The sequence below is a fragment of the Hyaena hyaena genome, unplaced genomic scaffold (genome assembly GCF_003009895.1).
Source record: "Hyaena hyaena isolate Hyena2069 unplaced genomic scaffold, ASM300989v1 scaffold_500, whole genome shotgun sequence".
NCBI lineage: Eukaryota > Metazoa > Chordata > Mammalia > Carnivora > Hyaenidae > Hyaena > Hyaena hyaena.
In genome coordinates, this window is record NW_024081133.1 from 1244163 (window position 1) to 1265813 (window position 21651).

The 21651-nt window shown below is 52.9% G+C and overlaps 2 protein-coding genes across 5 annotated transcripts in view; one reads left to right on the forward strand and one right to left on the reverse strand.

The window, feature by feature from the left end:
* Positions 1–5240, forward strand: part of CDON (cell adhesion associated, oncogene regulated) — a 101904-nt gene extending 96664 nt beyond the window's left edge. For 3 of the 4 annotated variants that reach the window (XM_039254863.1, XM_039254861.1, XM_039254862.1), the window contains exons 19-20: positions 18–280; positions 1396–5240. In XM_039254863.1, coding sequence (XP_039110794.1) covers positions 18–280; positions 1396–1559 — 427 coding nt within the window. In that variant the 3' untranslated portion in view covers positions 1560–5240. Of the gene's footprint in view, positions 1–17; positions 281–1395 lie in introns of those variants that run through there. The other variant, XR_005532221.1, reaches the window with a different exon arrangement.
* Positions 5241–6296: 1056 nt separating this feature from the next.
* VSIG10L2 (V-set and immunoglobulin domain containing 10 like 2) lies at positions 6297–15252 on the reverse strand. The gene is made up of 12 exons (XM_039254856.1): positions 15171–15252; positions 12980–13333; positions 12473–12745; positions 11622–11897; positions 10799–11047; positions 10129–10389; positions 8501–8791; positions 7774–8070; positions 7017–7139; positions 6704–6728; positions 6535–6587; positions 6297–6394 (listed from the first exon to the last, which is right to left on the reverse strand). The coding sequence occupies exons 1-12, from the start codon at positions 15250–15252 to the stop codon at positions 6297–6299; spliced, it is 2382 nt and encodes a 793-aa protein (XP_039110787.1).
* Positions 15253–21651: the final 6399 nt, after the last annotated feature.

Below are 21651 nucleotides of genomic sequence, written 5' to 3' on the forward strand. Positions count from 1 at the left end.
TTGGTTGTATTTTGTAGGTGTTTCACCAAAACCAACAGCAGTTTCAGCAGCAGCCCCCTTCCTGTGGTCCCAGTGGTAGCACCTTATTCTCAGGATGGCTTGGAAATGAAGCCCCTCAGTCACATGAAGGTGTCCGTATGTCTGGCTTCCCCAGACTCCGACTGTGGCCAGTCACCTGAGGAAAGCTTCAAAGAGGACGTGGCACCAAGACCTGCTCAGCATACTTGCTGTCAGGACAGTAGAGATGAGTGCACGGAAGATACAGCAGAGCTCAGCAGAGGTACCGGCAGCCATTAGAAACCTTAAGTTTCAAGCTAGTCTTCAGTTACTTAAGACATATGTGAAGGAAGTTGCTTTCAGAACGTTCTGTGATCAACTCACATATTTCTTTAGTAGTAGGTGGGGGGTGTTGGGTACTTCAAAAAAGTTGACTGTGTAGGGAATTCTGTGAAATTCTGTTATTCACACCTTCATCTCAGGCTGTTAATCCCATTATGTTTTAGAGAATAAATCCAAATAGGCTTTGATTTGGTTTGTACTTGAACAGTAGACTTGCTTGAACAGTACATTTTGTGATCATGAGCCTCTTTCATTTGATTCTGGAGTTCTTTCAGTTAATTCTGGAGCTATAGCCTTTCTTTTCTTTTTTTTTTTTAATGTTTGTTTTTGAGGGTGGGGGAGAAAGAAAAAAAAACACGAGTGGGGGAGGGGCAGAGAGCAGGAGGGAGAATGAGAGAGAGAGAGAGAGAGAATGAATCCTAAGCAGGCCTCACACTGTCCATGTGGAGCCCAACATGAGGCTCAAACCCATGAACCGTGAGATCATAACCTGAGCTAAAATCAAGAGTCAGATTAAGTAACTGATCAAGCCATCCAGGCACCCCTGTAGCCTGCCTGCCTGCCTGCCTCCCTCCCTCCCTTTCTCCCTCCTTCCCTATTGTTTTTAATGTTTGTTTATTTTCAAGAGAAAGTACAAGCAAGGGAGGGGCAGAGACAGAGGGAGACACAGAATCTGAAGCAGCTCTAGGCTCTAAGCTGTCAGCACAGAGCTTGATGCAGGGCTCGAACTCATGAACTATGAGATCATGTCCCAAGCCAAAGTCAGACACTTAACTGACTGAGCCACCCAGGCACTCCTGTAGCCTTTCTTTAAAGTGGTTATTTGTGGGGTTTTAAGGGGTTTGCTTTCAGCCCTCAGATGAATTGTGCAACTGTCCGTGAGAGCTCAACTTATTTTAGATCTTTGAAACCTACTTCCTCTCTGCAAGTCAAACTCAACTGGGCTCTACCCTTGCTCATGATTCTCTCTTTATTGCTCAAAGTAGTATTTTTAGACTGTTTTGTGAAAATCAGCTTTATGATTTCATAACACTCCCAAACCCTTGTGTTTTTCAGGAGACAGCTGTGTCCATTCAGAAACAGAGAACACAGTTTTAAGTTGGAATCCTCTTATTTTGCCACATGTGTCAAAGGACTGTACTGAAAAGACAGCATGGTCTCCTCCTGGCATTCCTTTAGACAGCCCTCCAGGGGTCCCTCAGCAACCCCAAGAAAGCTGAGGGTGTGCGTATGACTAGTCATGCTCCCACTTCAAGCCAGTACCTGCACAAAACAGGCCTAGGGATGGACTGTGAAGGACATTCATTCAAATCAGAGAAAATCATTATTTATTTTTTGTAGTAGTAATGTCATATGAATGTATCTTAAAATGTGTGCCCTTTTATATTATTTATGCCTTAAAAATTCCCCATCCCTTCCCATCCCCTGTCCCTTAGTAGGAAACAACCTAGTTTTGTGTAGTTTTCAATCATCTGAGAGCAGTGGCATCATTCCATGTTTTCGAGAACCTCCGTGACCAGAAGAGCTCCCTCCTCCTGCAAGGATCCAGCCTATTGGCCGATACGGCCGAGAGGGAACTGAACAGGCTGTTTGAAGTTTTCAGATGGAAAGCTGTCTTTTGATATTGCATTTATTATTATTGAGAACATTTGAAATCACCCTCAGTTGTGACCTAGTGTTTCTAATAGCAGGTCTCTTGTGAATTTGGGGAGCGCCTTCCACAGAAGTGATAGGTGACCTGTTGACTCTCTGCACGTGGGCACAAATTACATTCCGTTTTCTAGACACTAGGCACAAATGGTGTCATGAACATGGTCGAGGTTAAGGTCTGGGGTTATTGCATTATGCAGAGGGGGATCAAGGGCCAGAGAGGAAAATGCATGTCCTCAGGTCCCACTGCTTTAAAAGTGGATTGGTTTAGAAAATCATCATGGTGGGACTCTTTCTGACTGTTTCTGAGAGTAGAAACAAAATAAGAGTTTAAAGTGGCGACTTGAAAAGAAAGACCCACATTGTGCTCCTGGGGTCGCGCCACCCAAAAATTATTATTTTCCAGCTTCCAACCTGGGCACTACTTGGAAGACGTGAATGTCAGAAAAGACTTAATTTGGAAGGAGAGGGGTATGGTTTGAAATCTCCTGACTCTTTTCAGAATGTCGTCATTGTAAACAGGCCCCTGAAGCTTTGGTTAGCAGAGCTCATAAATCACAGTTACTGCTCCGTCTGAGTGACAAGGACATTTGCAGCTGCCTTTGGAAGGCTTTTCTTCTCCACATCTAAAAAAAAAAAAAAGGAAAAGGAAAAAAAACTCACAAAAAAACACTACTACTATTTAATAGCTATTTTAATAGCTTTCGAGTCCAGCTTTAATGGATCACTGCTCGTTTTTGGATTGTGCATCCCTTGGGGACAAAACCAGAAAATGATTCTCTTTCTGTAAAGTCATACAGTTTCAGAATAAATGAAAAAAACTTCACAGTTTCCCGAATATCGCAGTGAAATAGACTAGAATACTATGTTAATCAACTGTTTATGTAAATGCATCAGTATTCCCTTACATATGTCTATATATTTTATAAATAGAGCTGTTAGCGAAATACGCTGTTTGAGCTGGGTCACTATGCAAGAATGTCTTCAAGTAGAATGTAGTGAATATAATTTCAGGCTCAGGTATTAGGGACGCTCTAGAATCAAGTTCTGCATTCCAGATGTCCATACCTACACTATACTGGATTCATGCTTTATGTGGTATAGATACAATTGGCTTTGGAGGGATATAGCTGCATCCCTTCTGTGATTAGCAAAGGACGGAGCCCTAGTGCACAGGATAGGAAAACGCCCTATCTGGGTTTGCTGACCACTCACAGCCATGCGGTCACAAAGGGAGTTTGAGAAAAATGGGAGTAGATGTTCATAGGCAGCCATTTTGATTCAGGAAACAGAGGTATTATTAGCATGAGCCTTAGGTCATAAACTGCTTTTAAAGATTGAGTTTGAATATGAGATTTGTCCACTCGGTAGAGAAGATGACTTTTACCTTTAGGGCAAACTCATTGTGGACTGCTTTATTTATATTACTAGTAACGCTGTTTTAAGTGTTATCCCTTTTATTGTATTTTATTTATAAAAAATGCCTTTATATATTGAGACATATAAATATAAATATATAAATATATATATATATTTGCCTTACTGTTTAGGAGTTCTGCATTCTCCCTGACCCTGAGTTGATCTTCCCTGACCTTGAATTGTTCTGAACACTCGTGACCTGCGCAGTTAACCAGTAACCCATCCCACCTGCTGTCGCTTCCCCGAGTGACATAGCCCAGGGTGGGACATGGCACTGGTATTTGTGGAGTAGCTGCCGTGGACCAGGCACCGTGCTCGGTGCTGGCCTCTGCTCTCTCGTTAGCCCTCACAGCAACTCTGTCAGCATAGTCACCCGCCACAGAGCTTGAACTTGAGCCCAATTTATCTGGAGCCGTAATCCGGGCTTCTTCCACTTTTTCCATACTGCTTTCCAAGAGCCTGTGGTTCCCTCTTTCAATGGAACGAGGCCAGTTCTTTATGCCCTTCCCCCCTCCCCCCTGGTTCCTCTGATGCTCTGACCCCACCGCCTGAGAAGCTGCCCTCGGTCCTGCACGGGCAGAGCTCCGTGCTCTGGGCCATCCCAGAGTCCCCGTTTCTCCCTGGGACACCCCTCAGCGCCACCCCCACCAGAGAGTGTCATCTTCCCTCAGTTTAGTGAGCATGTCATTGGTCAGGCCTCATCGTGTTCCTTCTCGTCTTAGGATTCTCTGTGGTTCTTTGTTTCAGCATCGAACTTCGCCCGCTCCTGTTCCATCGGTTCACTATCTCCTTTTTTTCCATTACGAACTGATAGTCTGCTGATGGGTGCCGTACAGGATGTAAGCGAAATCACAACGCTTTAAGCCTTTTAAAATGGTCTTTTAGAAGAGCATTTCTGGGTTTGATTTGTGTTGAGTGAGTCTGTGAAGACCAGTCCGTTTGTCTTGGGCTGACCGTGTCACAAGTATCTCACTCCAGATACTGTACTGCCAAGAGCTTGGTTTCATGATTGAATTTCACCTGTGTCGCTCTTTTCCAGAAACGACCTCGAGATGCATGTCTTTGTATCATATTGAAAAGTATGTTTTTATTTTCCTTAACGTTGTAATATTCTGTTTGGAACTGTACATATTTTAAATGATGTAGCTTTGGCAGGTTTTGTCTGGTTGGTATGACTTTATATTAAAAGAGGATGCTGCTTTCCTACAGAGTAGCACATGAAAATGGGGACCCTGAGATGCCCCCTGTTTGTCTAAAGCTGCTTACAGCTTGTGATTGGGGTGGGGGTGTATCTCACTCTGCAATTGTTTGGAACCTGTATCCCTGTCCTCTCCCAAAAATCCCTATGCCCCAGAGCCAAGTGAGTTAATCCCTTCTGTTCTGACCGAGAGATCCAGGCTCTGAAGGAACAGGATCTAGGACTACAAGGGATTGATGGGGAGACTAGAAAAATGCCTGAGTCAAAGAGCTGTGTGGACGCAGGCAGAGCCCCGGGGTGGGGGGTTGGGGGGAACTCAGTGTCTCTTGGGAAGGAAGAAAGGAGCCTGCGGAGGAGAATGGTCTGTTTACCATTAGCTTGGAGCTGCTTCGGGGTGAACTGGGTAGACCGCCAGCCTCCTCACGAAGCAGCCCTAAAAAGTCAACAGGTCTGGACTACAGTGACCAGAAAGCCAAAAGGGTCGTTGGCATGGGGCAGGGCCTGGTTCTCATTCACTCCCCGTGTTGAAATAAGCCTGCTTTAAACCATAGCTCCAGTCCTGAGAGCCTTGTGAGAACTTGAAACCCCTTTCCTAATAAAGTCTAAATCTGTGAGAACCTAAGAAGCAACTAAAGTTTCTGTCCGTCTCCTGTCTCCCTCCGGGCGCCACTCTCCTTATTCCTGGCAAGATAGCCCGTTGGCTGTCTTGCTGTTTCTTCTTCTCCCAGTCCCCTGCGGAGGCAGCTCTGAGCCCCGACTCTTGTAGTCCAGTTGAACAAGCATTCGTTTGTGCTTCCCCCTTTCAGACACACACATACACGCACACACGCGCACACACTGGAGCCCGTGAGTCATGCTGGCAGCTGACCGAGTACGACTCTGCAAGGGCCCCTGTCAGCCAGCTCCTCCGGTGGCAAGAAGCTGCACCTGGAATAGCTCTGCTGTGCCGTGTTGGCACAGACCCCTGGAGTCTAGCGACCGTGTGGCCCTGTCACCACTGCAGACTCCATGACACTCCTACGCCGAAGATCAAAGACAAAGACCCCGGGATTGGCACGTGGCTCCGCTACCCCTCTGATTAAGCTGGTTCCAGAATTGAAGTTGGCGTCCCTGGGGGAGGACTTTGAGATCCAGATAGTAAGAAGCTCCTAGAAGAGCACCTTTCTTGCTACGGTTGAAGGAAGGCAGCACAGGTCGACAGATCCTGCTTCCCATCTCCTAGCTTCCTGCCTGTAGGAGAGCCTGGGACCCGGCTGAAGCTGGGGCCAGCCTCTCCCTGTGGGAGTTGCCACTGAAATAACCCTTCAGTAGTGAGAGCATCACGTATGATTTATTTAGCAGTTGCTCAGTTCACAGGCTTTGTGTGCAGGCAGCTAGCTTGCTCATCAGAGCTGCAGGCACCGTCCCTGGAATCATCTTTCCCCCCGGCCCTCAGACACCCGGCCAGTCTCTTCCCCAAGTGTGTGTCTTCCTCATCCTTCCACCTCCAGGTTCCATAAGCTGGGCCAGGACTTCTCTTGGAAGCAAGTCATCCAGAGGCACCACACCTTGTCCTGGTTGTCAAGTCTGGTTATCGAAAGGGGACGGGGTAGCTGGTGTCTTAGCTTTCTGGGCTTTAGGACCGACTACACAGGGACCTTTCCATTCCCCCTGTCTCCTCTGTGCATGTTTGCACCTTTGTCTGGGGGCTTCATGGGGTTGCAGTCACAGTGATGGTGACATTAACGGGGGCATCCATGGCTTCCTGTGCAGGCTCCACATCTGGGGTGGTGGGTGGTGGCTCGATCCCTTTAAAGAACAGACCCAAGCAGAGGAGTCCGATGCCTTGGGGGCTCCCCAACTGTTCTCGGACAAGACACAGCATCATGCATGAAACGAGGACTGCTGTCCTTACACATGAGTAGTCCTTGGGAGAAAGTCATGCTTACCTGCCCGTTCCTCAAGGTCTGCCCTAGAATCCCTATAGTGATGACTTTGCTCCCTGAAGGTGAAGTGCGAGAGTGAAGTTAGTGACAACTTCAATTCCTCAGCCTTCCTTTCCAGTTAGAGGAAAATCCTGATCCCCTGCCCCCCAAATGACTAGAATTCTACACTCACGTGGGAACAAGCAACCGACCAAGGCCTGTAGGAAGAAAAGAAGGGGTGTTAACTTGAGCGATCCTCCACAGGTCCTGGAGAATAGCCCTCCCTTCCTTTGTAGGCTCTGTGTTAGAGACTTGGGAACCAGACAGGGATGGCCTCAGATCCTGGGGTTGGGGGTTGGAGCCCGGATGGACGGCTAGCATTGAGAAGTCACAGTTCAGGAAGAGCCTAGCTTCCTTCCCCAGGGGAGTCTACATCTCTCCTTGGATAGGTCTAGACCCGGCCACCTATGGAATCAAGCAGCCCCGCCCTTGGGCTTTCCACTCACAGGGGATGGTCCCCGGGTACCGGGCAGCATACTGGAACACCAGTAGGGATGCCACCGTTGCCACCACCACTCCTGTGCCCGCTGCACCAAGCACTGCTGGATAGGCGCTGAAGGGTGGGTCCGCTAAGGAGGGGAGAGCGCTGGTTACATGGCTTTGGAGCCACTACTGAAACGTGACAATGGCTTAGGGGGCGGCATGCAGGCAATGCCCTGCAGCGGGCAATCAAGAGCAGGACTTGACCCAGAGAACCCATAAGTCGGGTCTTTCCCAAGGGAAGAGGTGCTCTGCATGCCCAAGCCAAGTCCCCCATTTGTGGCACCGAAGGCCTCAGCCTCAGTAATCTTGGCAGCTCGGGGCTGAAGGGAAGGACACCATGAAATAAGGGAGTTTCCAGGATGGAGAGAGAGCATCAGGAAACCGAGAGCCCAGCTGTGCCCTGGGAGGTGAGACTGAGGCACAGAGTTGGGCCCCTACCCTTCTCAAATTGCCAGCACCCTGTGCCTCCCCCTTCCCCATTTCTCCAGGTTCAAGCTGAGCTGGGGCCTGGGGCCTCCGGAGCCTCCCAGGGAGGGATGGGAAAGACAGCCGTGATTCCCGAAGGGGAGGGTGGAGAAGAGGAAGGAGACAGGGAGGAAGGACCTCAAGTGGGAAGGAGGCCGAGGAACGGAGCAGGGGATGCCCTGCGAGGAGCAAGATGAAGCGGGGTTCGGCATTGTGGAGGAAAGGCGAGCCCCTCCACGGCGCTAGCCCCGGCACCTGGTATCTTCACCTCAGAGGGGTGTCCAGCCGTGTGGTGATTCAGAGCCAGGACGCGGAAGGCATAGCGGACACCTGGGTCCAAGCCCCCCAGCCTCCGGCCCCTGCTCTCTGGCTCAATGTCAGTGGCTGCGGTCTCCCAAGCCCCAGCTCCCGGGCTCGGGGCACTGGGCCTCTGCTGCACCAGGAAGCCCGTCAGGTTCCCAGGGCCTTGCACGGCCCACTGCAGCTGCACCTCCCTCCGGTGTCTCCCGTACGTCAGGCGGCTGATGGTGACGTTGGGAGGAGCTGGGTATCCTGGGGGTGAGGGCGGGAACACACACAGCACCTGCACACCTGCAGCCACATGTGTCGGGGTGCTTGGGCCCCCAAGTTGGTTCCAGTGTTGTCGAGAGACAGCCAGGAGTGCGGCACCCTGTTGGGGTCTGCAGACCTGATTGGTCCTGTGTAGTTTCAGTCCATGTTGCCCTAGTGCCCTCCCCTATAAACTGAGCAGATTATTCTCCCAGCATGGAGTACCGTCGGCCTTGATACAAGAGTGCATCAGATTCATCAGGTTCACGTTCACATAAGCCCATGTGGGTTCACGCTTTCCATGGCCTGTCTGTGCCTGAGAAGCTAATGTGTCTAAATTTAGGGGTAGAGGATCCCTGCGTCTTTCCACCTACACATGGCTGGAGGTTCCCCCTGCCCCTCGCCACACAAACACCCACCACCCGTCACTCACTCAGGACTTCCAACAGGACGCTCCGACTGCTGTTCCCTAAGGCGTTGCGAGCCACGCATTGGTAGGCGCCCCCGTGGCGTGCTGGCTCAGCGGCCCGGATACCAAGGTGGAGCTGGGCCCCCTCAGAGTGCAGTATGAATCCGGAAGGGCCGGCGTCCACTTGCCGTTGCTGGGGTCCCAGCCAGAGGAGCTGGACAGGCGGCGTGCCCCCCAGGAGGGCACAGCCCAGCCGGGCCTCTCCCCCTTCCAGCACAGACACCCAGGGCTTCGCCACTGCCACCTGCGGGGCTTCTGCAGCGACAGAGAGGGTAAGGCTGGAAGGTGTCCCCTGAGCCTGGGCTAGTGGGAAGGCTTGGGGGTAAGGTGCTGGCCAGCAGCGGAGGGGAAACGGAAGAGGGATGGGGCCAGTGGAGTTGGTAGTGAAGCTTGTCTTGGGCCAGTCTGCTGCCTCTTCCAGAATCCCATTCTATGCCAGGGTCCTACCACAATCTGCTTCAAGATCTCTTGGTAACAGCAGTGTGCCTTCCTGCCCCTCTGGCCCCCACCCAACTCCAGCCTCAGCTCCTACAGGTGGGGCCCTGCCTTATTCACTCTGTGTTAACCACCTCCCCCTCTCCCCCTTAGCACCTGGCATGGGGCCTCCTAGTACCTCCCTAATGGCCCACCAGCTCCCATCCCCTCTGCCCCCCCGGGGCATGGGGCTGGGCTCAGAGCAGATGCTTTTTATGGACTGAGTCCTAAAGACCCAGGGTTTCAGGTGCCAGTGAATCTCCTAGGATAGAATTTCCAGCCCCGAGACTGAGTAATAAGGGAGGGAAATGTTCCCAGATGAGGGCCTCCTGAGAGCCCCAGGGAGGCTGGTCACCAACCCCCTGGAGACCAAGATATAAATCATTTTGTGAGAACTGTTATATGTGGCGGCTCCTCTGTGTGCTTTTCTCACATTTGTCACTTCAATATTTAACTCCTTTTCATGAAGTTGGCAATAAAAGGGACTGTCAGGGCCAGATGAAGACAGAGAAGGAAACCAGACCAAATCAAATAGAGGCAGTGAGAGAGGCAGAGACCTCTGATACTTGAAACACGGATGCATGTCAGGAATATAATCAGGCACCTCTCATGCAAATTGATGCAAATGAGGGAGGCAGAATTCCCTCACTGTCTAGACCGGGTGCGGCCCCATAGGGGTAGCCCCTGGCCACACGTGACTATTGCACACTTGAAAGGTGGCCTGTCCACACTGAGATGTTCTGTAACTAAATACACCAGATTTTGAGGACAGTAGAATAAGATACCTCATTCATAATTGTTTATTATTATGCATTGAAATAATAATACTTTGGGTATATTGAGTTCCATAAAATGTTTCTCTTGTTTCTTTGTCCTTTTTTAAATGTAAAATTTTACATTGTCTATACGGCTCACCTGTTTTTATTGGACAACACAGACCCAGACCAAACCCCCTGATTTTATGGATCAAAACAACTTGAGTCCCTGGGAAGTGAGGTGACTCAGTCTCCTGACTCACTTTGCATTCCAGTGCAGACACCCCGAGAGGCCCTCATCGGGATTCCAAAGGGCTGCTCTCCCACCTCAGCCCCAGAACCAAGCCACCAGCCCCTACTCACCCAGCTGGAGCTGGCAGTGGGGGTCAGGGACCCTGAGTGGGTGAGTGCCCCTGCAGGTGAACTCTCGGCCAGCCAGATCTTCCCGGGCACGCAGCAGGTGGATGGCCAGTGAGGGGCTAGTGGTACCCAGGGGCTGCTGCTGTCCATCGAGCCAGCTCAGCACGGCACGGGGCTCACCTCCAGGCCACTCACAGCTCAGCATGATGAACTGGTCTCCAGCTGTGGCTGTGGTCCAGCAGGTGGGGCTCCGGAGGGGTTCCCCTGGATGGGGAATAATGGCTCAGCATGGCCCTACAGAAAGGGGGAAGGGCCTGGGAGACCTCCCCCATCTCCCCTTCCTTCATTTAGTGCTTCACTCCCTCATTCTTCCATTGACTCAGTGACTCATTCATTCATTCCTTCATTCCTTCATTCATTCATTTATTGAGAGCCTCCAAGCCCGAATGGCAGAGGACAGGGCAGGGTGGCTGGGTACCCGGCTGGAGTGGAGACAAGTTGAAAGGGAGGATCAGGGCCAGTGCTGTCCACCTCCTTGCTACATGGCAGGTCTTGGAGTTTGCGATCTGGAGCCTCATCCCAGATCCCAGGGCCCCTCAAGGGCTCTCCCCTGGCCCCCTCCCACACCTCTGCCTGGAACATCAGAGCCCTGCTGGGTCCCACGTCCACTCACACAGTGCAATCCTGCAGAGCGCAGGCAGCGCCAGGGCTGGGTGCTGGCCGGCACAGGTGAAAACACCGCCATTAGGGAGCTGGGGGGCTGTGCGACTCCAGGTGACATTGCTGACAGCAGCAGGGCCGATTCCCTGGGGCCCTTCCCACTGCAGCTGGGCAGCGGGAAGCCCCCCTGGCCAGGTGCAGGCCAAGCTCACAGCCCCAAGGGTGGGGAGCACAGAACAGGAAGGCTGCCCCTCAGGGGGATCTGGGCGGAGAAGTGGGTGAGGATGGGGCTGGACAGGCATTGCTGCAGGGTACCGCAGCGCCCAGCCCAGCCCGGAGGCCTGGAGGCCACAGGGTCAAGGGTAGGAGGAGGGAGAAGTGGATGGGCAGGGAATCATGGATCCCTCTGAGGGGCTGGAGAGCAAAGAGGTCTCTGAGGTCAGGGGGTAAAAGCGAAAGGGGTGAGCAGGAGTTCAGAGCCCCTGAGGAATCCCAGAGGCCCATGGAAGCCCCCGTATGGGAAGTCTCCCCATCGCCTCTTCTTCGCCACTGGGTGCTTTGCCTCACAGTCATTTCTCTACCCTTCTCTGTGCCTCAGCTCAGTCCCCAAGGCCGTGGGAAGAATCGCTTGGGGATGAGGTCGACATAGGGTCAGGGGCTTCCTCTCTCCCTGCCCCCTCCCACAGCTTTCTCAGTGCCGCCCCATGCTCTCCAGCTCCTGCCTCCCAAAGAGGAGCCTCCCTCCCTTACAACGCCTACACCGCTTTCCACAGGCACCTGGAGTCTGCCAGGACATGGTGGCCCCGGCTTTGAGAGGCCGCTTCCCACACACTCACAGTAGATGGTGAGCCTGACGGTGGACTGGCTGCGGGTGTCCAGGCGGCTGTTGTGAGCCAGGCAGGTGTACAGGCCTGTGTGGGCGCGGCTGGCGCTGGCGATGAGGTAGGCGGGCCCGGCGTGGACCTGAGTGTGGTCCCGGAGCCACACATAGTGACAAGGGGGGTTGGATGCAGCCCGGCAGCTCAGGGTCACCTCTTCCCTCTCACTGGCCCAGAAACCCTCCTCGGTCAAGCCCAGCGGCTCCACAGTGATCACAGGAGTGTCCGGACCATCTGGGGGACAAGGAGGACTTGTCCTGTCTCTCCAGCCTTCATTCCCTCACCCACTCACATAAGCATCGCTGAACTTACCATCCAACCAGCTCGTACTATGTACCGACTATGTCAACCACTGGGCCAGGCCCCAAAGAAGCTCAGAGTCCAGGGGCCACAGGCACCATCCAGTGTAGGTGCTCAGGGTCCGTGGAGGGTAGCACCCAAGGCTGTGGGAGGCGTCCCTGAGGGACTGAGGTACAGGGACCCAGGGTTCAGTTGGTCCTTAGAGGCCTTCAGCTTTAACCCAAAGGCAAGCTCTGTGGGCTACCCCTTTTACCGTAATTATGCATAAAATTGTGATTCTGAATGTACACTTATTTTCCTGGGCAGAGGGTCCCATGAGCTTGAAAAGCTTAAAACCCCTGTTCTAGACCTGTATTTGGTACCAGTGGCTACAGTGCCCTGAGGTTCTTGCCCTCTGGAGCCTCTTAGAGGGCCGTGGCACTCCTGGTGGCCCTGAGGTGTGCCAGGAGGCAGGGCACAGACCACGTGCCTCCCGCTCCCCGCCCCCCCCCCCCCCCGGTCTGACTCACAGATGACATCAAGGAAGGTTCCATCACTGCTCAGCCAGTTGACGGCGTTGTGGGCACTGCACACGTACCAGCCCAGGTGTGTCCTGTTGACTGGGTCTAGCTGAAGTGATTGCTCTGTGACCACCAGGTCCTCCTCAGGGCCTCGAGGCGCCTGATGTCTCCAGGCAAAAGTCACCGGCTCCGTGCCCTCCCGTACCGCACACGTGGCTACCGCAGAGGTCCCCTCCACTGGGGATGGGTCACTCAGTCTCACCTGAGGCTTTGATACGGGCACTGGCCAGGGGAAGGAGAGGCCCCGTGTTTCTTATCACAGACCCAGGCCATGCCCGGCTATGCCTCACAGTCCAGCTCTTGCTGGCTGGGTGTTGGCCTGCCCATGGGGCCCTGTGACCATCCGTTTTTCAAGAGCCCAGGTTTTCTCATCCCCCTGGAGGCAAGGACCCGTGGAATAGAGGCAAAACAACATGCAAAGCAACCCAGGTCACCCGCCCCAGCTGGACTCCTCACCCAGCACGGCCAGGGTGAGGTAGGCGTAGGTGGTATGGAGCTGGCCTCCGGCCGCGTGCAGAGCCTGGCACAGGAAGTGGCCGCGGGCACCCTCCCGCAACTCCTGAAGCACCAGGCTGCGGTTCCAAAGACTCATGGCCCCCAGAGCGGAGGCCCCGGCCTCCACTTTGGACTCTGCTCCATTGGTGACAGCCACAGGCCGCGGGATGAGCGAGCCCAGGGGCGTGAAGCTCCAGAAGACCACCAGGGGGGTGGGCCCGGAGCCACAGGCCAGCTCCACAGAGCCGCCCCGCACTCCTTGAATGGACGTGGCCTCCTCGTCGCTGGGGGCTCTGCGTGTCAGGTGAGGCTGCCCTAGGGACAGAGTGGCAATTCAGGACACATGGGCTGTGCTGGGCTCTCCTCCCTCCTCTCCTTGGAGTCGGTAGGGAAGAGACAGTGTCTGAAGGGGCTTTGGAATTCTGTCTGGCCGTGCTGTAGGTGCAGGCAGCCTGGGGGAGTCCTTGCCTGAGACCAGGGAACAGACTGGAGCTGAGGTTCCCACCCCCAGGTGCCATCAGGCCGTTGTGGAGACTGATAACAATATGTATTCCTGGGCCTCACCGCAGAACACTGAGTCAGAATCCCCAAGCCTCAGGACCCAGGAATCTGTATTTTTAACAAGCATCTCGAAGTCAATCTGATGATCAGCCTGAGGCTGGGAGATCTACTGGTAACTGAGGCTCTGGGGGGTCTCTGTGTAAAGATTCCAGGGGCATTCCAGACGTGCTGCAGCACAGGGAAGATGAGCCCAGCCTGCTAGCAGCCCATCCAGCATTCACGTGTCAACTGCTAATTACGTAGTACCTGCTCTGTACCAGGCACCAGAGTGCCACCCCAGTGACGGATGAGCCGCCCCAGTCCTGCTCTCACGGATCTTTCAGTCTATCAGGGAGTCCCGCATGAAATAGCCGTTACAGAGTAACGCTGTCAGCAGGTGTTCTTTTCTGCTCAGGACCTAGCATGGAACCCCAGCATCTGCCTGAGGACCACGTTCTCCCGTCCCCTGTGGCCAAATAACTATAATGTGCTGGGCTTTGCCACACGTGCATGACAATAGTACCTTGGGAGACAGTCAATGCGCTGAATACCTGTTGACCTTATTGGTAACGATAATAACATCCCCTGAGACTCTGAAGCATGAACTCACTTTGTCTAAAAACACATGGTAGGTGGTGGAGCTGGGAATGGAGCCTGGTTCCTGATCTCAGACTCTTGCCACTGCTCCCAGCTTCTCCAGCCAGAAGAGAAGACAGGCATGGAGCTGGAGGGCAGGGATCAAGGGCGAAATTCTGCTGCTCAGTTGATTAAGAAGAAAACACTTAACCCAGGGGCTGATTCTTCCCAGCCCTGCAGACACTGCTTTGATCCAAGCTACCAGAATCTCTCAACTAGCCTAGCTCCCAGATGCTCTCAGCTCCCAGAAAACCATCTGCCTCGAAAGGAACATTTGCAGGGGGCGCTGGGTGGCTCAGTTGGTTAAGCGTCTGACTTCAGTTCAGGTCATGATCTCATGATTTGAGTTCCAGTCCTGCATCGAGCTCTGTGCTGACAGCTCAGAGCCTGTAGTCTGCTTCGGATTCTGTGTCTCCCTCTCTCTCTCTGCCCCTCCTCTGCTCATGCTCTGTCTCTCTCAAAAATAAATAAACACTGGGGCGCCTGGGTGGCTTAGTCAGTTAAGCGTCCGACTTTCGTTTAGGTCATGATCTCGCGGTTCGTGGGTTCGAGCCCCGCGTCGGGCTCTGTGCTGTCAGCTCAGAGCCTGGAGCCTGTTTTAGTCTGTAACTCCCTCTCTCTCTCTGACCCTCCCCTGCTCACGCTGTCTCTCTCTCTCCTAGAAATAAATAAGGACGCTCAGATCTGACCATGTCACTCCATGTTTACAACCCAACAGTGGTCCTCAGGATAACCCAGGCTTCTGAAGATAGTGCAGAGCAAACTTTGTGTTCCGTCCCTGCCGCCCCTCTCCTCCTCCTGGTACATAGTGGTAGCTCAGGGAGAGCTGGCTAAGGCCTAGCAGATGAACAAAGTGGATGTACTTGACTGAATGGCCACAGAAGTGTAAAAGGGTATCCCGGGGAAGAAAGGGAAGAAACGACAGGATATGAGGGGGGAATGGGCCACCGCGGGGGGCGGTCTGAGTATCACTCACCCAAGGCCCCTGGATGCAGAAGGCAGAGAGGTGTCAGCAGCAGGAGACTGAGCAGTTTATGCAGGGTCCTCTGACCCACCATGGCCTCGTGTCCCTCGGTGGCTGCCCATGTGGGGCTCCTGCCTGACTCTCCGGCACTCTCTCTCCAGAGCAAAGCCCAGCCCGAAAGGATTGGGGGTCTGGCTCGGGTGGCAAACCTCAGCCTTCTGACATCTCCATCCTGCTCTCCTGTTACCCTCACTGTCCCGATGACAAGTGAATTATTTACCAGATGATTCCACTCCATCCATAATGCAGAGATGGGGAGGGCAAGACCTGGCTGGGCACACACCTCGGGGACAACCCTGAGCTCCCTGCATTTTCACTTCAGTGACAGTATAATATTAGAGAGTCACTGAGCATAGCATTGAAAATGGCCCCAACCTCATCAAGTCCAGGCACCTGCCCAGCACGGGACCCCGTGTGCAGCGCTCCGGGCCTCAGGGACAAGGACATCCAAACGTGTCATTGAATGCCTTTCGTCCCCTCTTGTGTTTCCCTGCTGTTTTGTTGGGAGAAGCTGGTAGAGAAGCGGAAGGAGTTCATCCAACACAATGCCAGAGTTCGGGTTTGACTGATGAGCTGGGACACTTCTGGAAATTTCTGAACCTCTCTGAGCTTTAGTTTCTTCACAAATAAAGGGGGATAAGAACACCTTTTTTTGTAAGATGGTTGTGGATATTAGATGAAAACCTTATGTTAGCATTGTGGGGGGCGGTGCTTGAAGGATGCTAGTAAAGTCCTATTTCGTGAGTTGGTTCGGGGTTACAGTTCATCAAGCTGTACGCGCACACAGGCATGCACACTCTTGGGTGAGGCGCCCAGCGTGTAGTTGGTGTGCTGTCCTTCACGCTCCAGCCGGATCTGATCTATGAAGCATGGACCGTCTCTCCTGCTGCTAGGTGTCTCTGACAGCCTGACGTGAGGTCAGTCTTCTGTCTTCTGGTGCAGGGTTAGGGGTAGGGTAAGATTCCCAGATCCCGGTGAGATGCGGGATCTGATGTCTGGTGTCAGGTTCACCAGGGCTCGGCTGGGACAGAAGGAGTCAGAGCTGAGTGCCCTGAGGTGCTCACCGTGGCACGCTCGGCCTCTCACTTGCCCCAGGCTAGTGGACAGATCCCTGTTCCACTCTCATTTAGCCATGGCCATGGTCCTTCCGTGCCCTCCTTAGAGCCACGAGTCTATTCCCTCCTAACTGGGCTTCAAGCAGAATGACATATGGTCCCTGAGAGTCAGGTTCCCACATAGTTGAGGATGGCATGTTTTCCTGACCCTACTGACCAGTCCATATGGCCCACTCCTTTTGATCCCCCCACCCCAAACTGGGAATATCTTAACGTTCCTTTGGGAGAAAAGAATGGGGACCTGGAGCTGCTGTCTGCCTCAAGAGGGGCACAGCCCTGTCTTTAGAGAAAACATGAGCATCCAGGCAGAGTGAATGAGGACACCTTAAAGGATATTCGATCTTGCAACAAGCATTTGTGCTGGCCTTGAAGTTAACCTCTTCCGCTTGTGGAATAGGCCCCTGCAGGCAGCCTTGTCTCACCCAGGGCCATCAGGATCTCAGAAGATATGGGCAGTGCTCCTCAACTCACTGTGCCTCTTTAGTAAGGGAGACTCTGGAAGGGAGAATCAGGGAAGAAGTGTATTAGGATTCTCCAGAGAAACAGAACTGATAGGATGCGTGTGTCTATGCCTTTCTTGTAAGAAATTGGCTCACATGATTAGAGGGGTGGGCAAATCCCCAGATTTGCAGTCAGCAAGCTGGAAACCCAGGAGGGCCTAGGGTGTAAGTTCCAGTTTGAAGACTGGAAAACTTGAGGCCCAGTAAGAGCTGATGCTTGGGGGGCGCCTGGGTGGCTTAGTCGGTTAAGCGTCTGACTTTCGCTTAGGTCATGATCTCGCGGTTCGTGGGTTCGAGCCCTGCATCGGGCTCTGTGCTGACTGCCGGCTCAGGGCCTGGAGCCTGTTTCAGAGTCTGTATCTCCCTCTCTCTCTCTGACCCTCCCCTGCTCACGCTGTCTCTCTCTCTCTCCTAGAAATAAATAAAAAATTAAAAAAAAAAATTAAAAAAAAAAAAAGAGCTGATGCTTGGGTCCGAGTCCAAAGGCAGAAAAAGATTGATGTCCCATCTCAAAGCAGAAAGGCAGGAAGAGTTCTCTCCTATTTGAAGGAGAAGGTCTAGCTTTTTGTTCCATTCGAGCTTTCAACTGATTGGACGAGGTCCACCCACATGGGGGGGTGGGGAGCAATCTGCTTTACTCTGTCCACTGATTCAAATGTGAATCTTACCCAGAAACACCCTCACAGGCATACTCAGAATAATGTTTGATCAAATATCTGGCCATGCCGTGGCTCTGTGAAGTTGACACATAAAATTAATCGTCCCCCTACCCAGGGCAGAGCCACAGTCATGTCTGGAAGGGAACAGGAGGCATGACCAGAATGGGCAAGCAGGTCTAGGATTCCTGTGTCAGACGCAATGGGAGCTCAGGGGCCAGGAGAGGGAAGGTCTTTCACGGTTGAGAGAACAAAGTGCCATGGTCAGCATACAGCTTTGCCTCTTTGTTATTGTGTGATCTTGGCATGTAACTAACTTCCCCTGAGCCTCAGTTTCTTATTTATATAATTGCTTTTGAGAAGAATGAATGAGCTTATGCATATATAGCACCTGCCTATTAAAATTATTTATGCCCCTTGAACTGAAGAATGTCAACGATTAATTCAACACTTCTTGAACATCTACTAAGTGCTAGGCACTGTGCTACACACGCAGGCCACCTCCCTGTCTCGCGTCCCCTCTTCCCCAAAGAGCACCAGCCAAGCCAGGCTGACCTGGCACTGCTTTGCTCTGGGCATGCTCTGTACCCAGGCTCTGGGGCAGGTGAGGCTGTAAGCTCCCCAGGGTTTGGTGCCTGCTTCTCATCCTCCCCTCCTGTCCAGGTCCTTTGCAGGGCTCTTCACTGTGGGGCTTCCATCGACAGCCTACCTGGGTCCCAAGGGCTCACATCAGTACCTGCATCATTGCTTTGCTTCCTCCTGGAAGGAGGAAGAGGGAATGGTCTAGAGTCAGGAGGGATGAGGGGCCAACTCTGGAGCGTTCTCTTGGCTCAACTCAGAAGAGAAGAGGTTACAAGGATGGACTGGGAGATCCAGACTCTTGAGTTGTTTGAGCTGACATTTTGGAGAACCAGGCTGAGGGCTCTGAATGGGTCAGCAAGACCCACTTTATAGCAGAGGAAGCCCCCAACAGCTTTCTGGAGAGATGGCCCAACAGCCCCTCCTATTGACCAACTTTGGGTGGGCACTGCAATAGCTACATGACCCTGGGCAAGCACGTACCCTGAACTTCCTTGTCCTCATCTTTAAAATGAGCATAACAATGACTTCATCTTCAAGCTATCGGACAGATAAGATGAGCCCACATGTACCAAGCACCTTGTAAGCACCTAGCATACACTCAATAAATGTTCATTCTTGCCCTCTTTCTGTTTAGGGTGAACTAGAATCTGCCTCCCTGATGCTGCTATTGTCAGGGTTGAGCTCTTCTCCTGAAACTTTGCCAAATTACTCATATCCCTCTTCCAAATGAAAACCATTCAGAATTTGACACAGCATGTCCAGTCCTTCTATTCTCTACCTAAATAATAACACCATTTACCGCTAAGGACATGTTGTATGGGCTAGGTGTTTTCCACACTCCATGAAGTAGTACTGCTACCCACATTTTACCAATGGGCTCAGATTCTCTCCACTTTTTTCCCCTATGAATCAGTCTCCCATGCTCCTTGTAGCTCCATGACCTTTGAGGATTTTCCAGGGTGTCACCACCTGAGACTGTCCCCTCAGGGCTGGCCAGAAGCCTGTGAAACTGCTACGTTCCTTTTCTCTCTGACAAGAAGACTCAAAATCTCTCTCGGTTATGTACTGTGTTAGAGTTTTGCTGATCCATCCAGTTAACGTTTATTTCTGCGTTCCTGGGTCCTCACCTAGGCCCAGGAGGAAGGCTGGACAGAACTTAGTATTGTGAGAGGAAATGGTGGCTCCATGGGACTCCCCAGGTGCTTGGGCGAGGTAGCCGTCCAGCTGCAATGAGGGCTTGGGTTTCCTGGCCGCTGCCTCAGTTTCTGGGAAACTTCTGCCTCGCTCTGGGCAGCGCCGCGTCAGACTTCTCCAGCCTGTGGCGACCATTTTCAACCCTGATTTTGAAAACCTGAGGCTTTGGGGGAAACAGACTGTGGAAGGATAGTGTCAGCTGGACTGGAGCAGAGGAAGCAGATGCTCCTGGAAGTAAATGGCTTTTTCACATGTGTCCATGTGTGCCTTGTCAGAGGCCAGCCCTAGGCCCTCGGGGACCCCGGCAGGAGATGAGCCGAGGGCTGGAGAGGAAATGGGCCAGAGGCTCCGCAGTGGACTTGGCTCCTGCTGTGTTCCTGGCTGAGAGGAGGAGGGGGAGGGCAAGAGGGACAGGGGGGCCCTGCAGGGGTCACCGCTCAGTCACTTTGTTAACTGCCCTTTGGAGACCAGAGAGGAAATGAAGAGGCCCTAGATAGAGGGGTGAGGAAGAGGGGGCCAACGGTAAGGGGGGACGAAGCTGAGGTGTGACGATGGGGCTAAGTGCCCCCTTTGGGGGACGGGAGGCAGGCCTGTTCCCTGTGCCAGCTCCGCCTGGAGGCAGCCCTCCTTCCAGCGGCTGCACCAGTCCCGGAGACTTTCACAGCCACCCTTCCCACGCCACTGCAGGTGGGACACTCCGTCCCTCTGGGCCTCTGTTCCCTCAGCAGTTAAGAACGGGGTTGCCACGCCGGCCCGGCGGCTTCTCAGGGCTGTTGTAGAAGCTGAAGGGGCGGGTGCCTAGGAGAGGACGGCGAGAAGCAGAAACCACTATGCAAACCCACGGAGCTGTAGAAGGAGCAGAGCCTGGGACCCGGCGGGCGTTCAGATACAGGCCCCCTGGCCGCTCCCAGGTCTCAGTCCCTTTCCGTAAATGAGGCTGATCCGTTATGAGACGCCCCTGGAAAAATGTTGCTAATTCTCTTTTGGGAGGTGATGGTTTTGTGATTAGGTAAGGCAGTGTTTCTACTTTTCTTAAACGAATGCTAAGACCTTCAGGGAGGAGACGTAATGGTGTCTTCAGTTCCCTCCACAGACTTCTGCAAAAATAAAGCAGATGAGGCTTAGCCAGGTCTTTAGTTCTACGTTGCTGCAAGGAATTTTTTTTAATGTTTTATTTATTTCTGAGAGAGAGAGAGTGAGCAGGGGAGGGTCAGAGAGACAGGGAGACACAGAATTCGAAATAGACCCCAGGCTCTGAGTTGTCAGCACAGAGCCCGACGCAGGGCTTGAACCCACAAACCGTGAGATCATGACCTGAGCCAAAGTCGGACACTTAACCAACTGAGCCACCCAGACTCCCCGCTGCAAGGATTTTTATAGGACAGATGCAAAACCTGCTTCACATCAGTCAACATTTTTAATTTTTTTTGGAATCACGACGTCATTGAAACGTTGTGTTAGGTGTTCTCTGTGGAAGCAGTAAGGAGGAGAAAGGAGAGTGCCTCTGGTGGCAGTCTTTGAGTTTGGGGATGAGTCAGAGGTCACTGGGTCCTCAAGAGAGGATGAACCTCCAGAGGCCAGGCCCCTAACCCACAAAGGGCAGAGAAGTGGAAAGTGTCCCGAAGCCTTGGCCAACAGGAAGGTCAGTGGCAACCATGATGGGTGCAGGGTTATAAGCGTCTCCCTATTTTTGGTACCTTGTAAGCCTTGCAGATCCTGGTGGGCTCTGGGGGGGTGAGGGGAGGGACCTAGTAATGGAGGCAACTTTATTTGATTTTAATGCAGTGAGATTTACACACACCCACCCACCGTTATTATTATTGTTACATTGCCGCCGCTATTATTATGAAACAGACTGGAGCCAGGGCGTGACACTAGGTGCCAGTGTGTGCGCTGCCTGCTTCAGTGACAGGAACTTAGGAGTAGCTGAGCCTCCTCCCCAAGAAAGGTTCTGGGCTCTTCCGTGCTGCAGCTAGCAGTGGGGCTCCCACCGTGCCTGGGGGAGGGATGGCGTGAGGACAGATGTCTGCAGTTGAGGGTCTGGATGGAGGACTCAGCCTTGTCTGGACCCAGTGGGTATGTGTCGGGACCAGGCTGGGGGAGCTGGCCAGGCACTAGAGGTCTGTGGACGAAGCCAAGGCCCAAGGAAATTGCTTGTCTCTCTTTCCATCTGCAGGCCTGGTCTGCTCCCTACACCCCTTCCCATGCCCTGCCCTCCTACCCTCCAACCTGGCTAGATTCTCCAAGTTCCCTGGCTGGGGAGCAGGAAGGAGTAGGGAGTTTCCAGAAGGTCTCCGAAGAACTCCAGGGGGAGTCTTGGCAACTGGAAATTGTCAGCCGTCTCCTTGACAACTGGCAGCCAAATAATTCTGGGAATGGAGGAGGG

Bases quoted from the DNA above. Each gene is read 5' to 3' on its own strand.
- VSIG10L2 (XM_039254856.1), bottom strand. From the start codon at position 15,252: ATGGTGGGTCAGAGGACCCTGCATAAACTGCTCAGTCTCCTGCTGCTG. The intron at 11,898-12,472 runs GTGAGTCAGACC...CTTGTCCCCCAG, and splicing joins AACCTTCCTTGATGTCATCT to ATGGTCCGGACACTCCTGTG. The intron at 11,048-11,621 runs GTGAGTGTGTGG...TTCTCCGCCCAG, and splicing joins CGTCAGGCTCACCATCTACT to ATCCCCCTGAGGGGCAGCCT.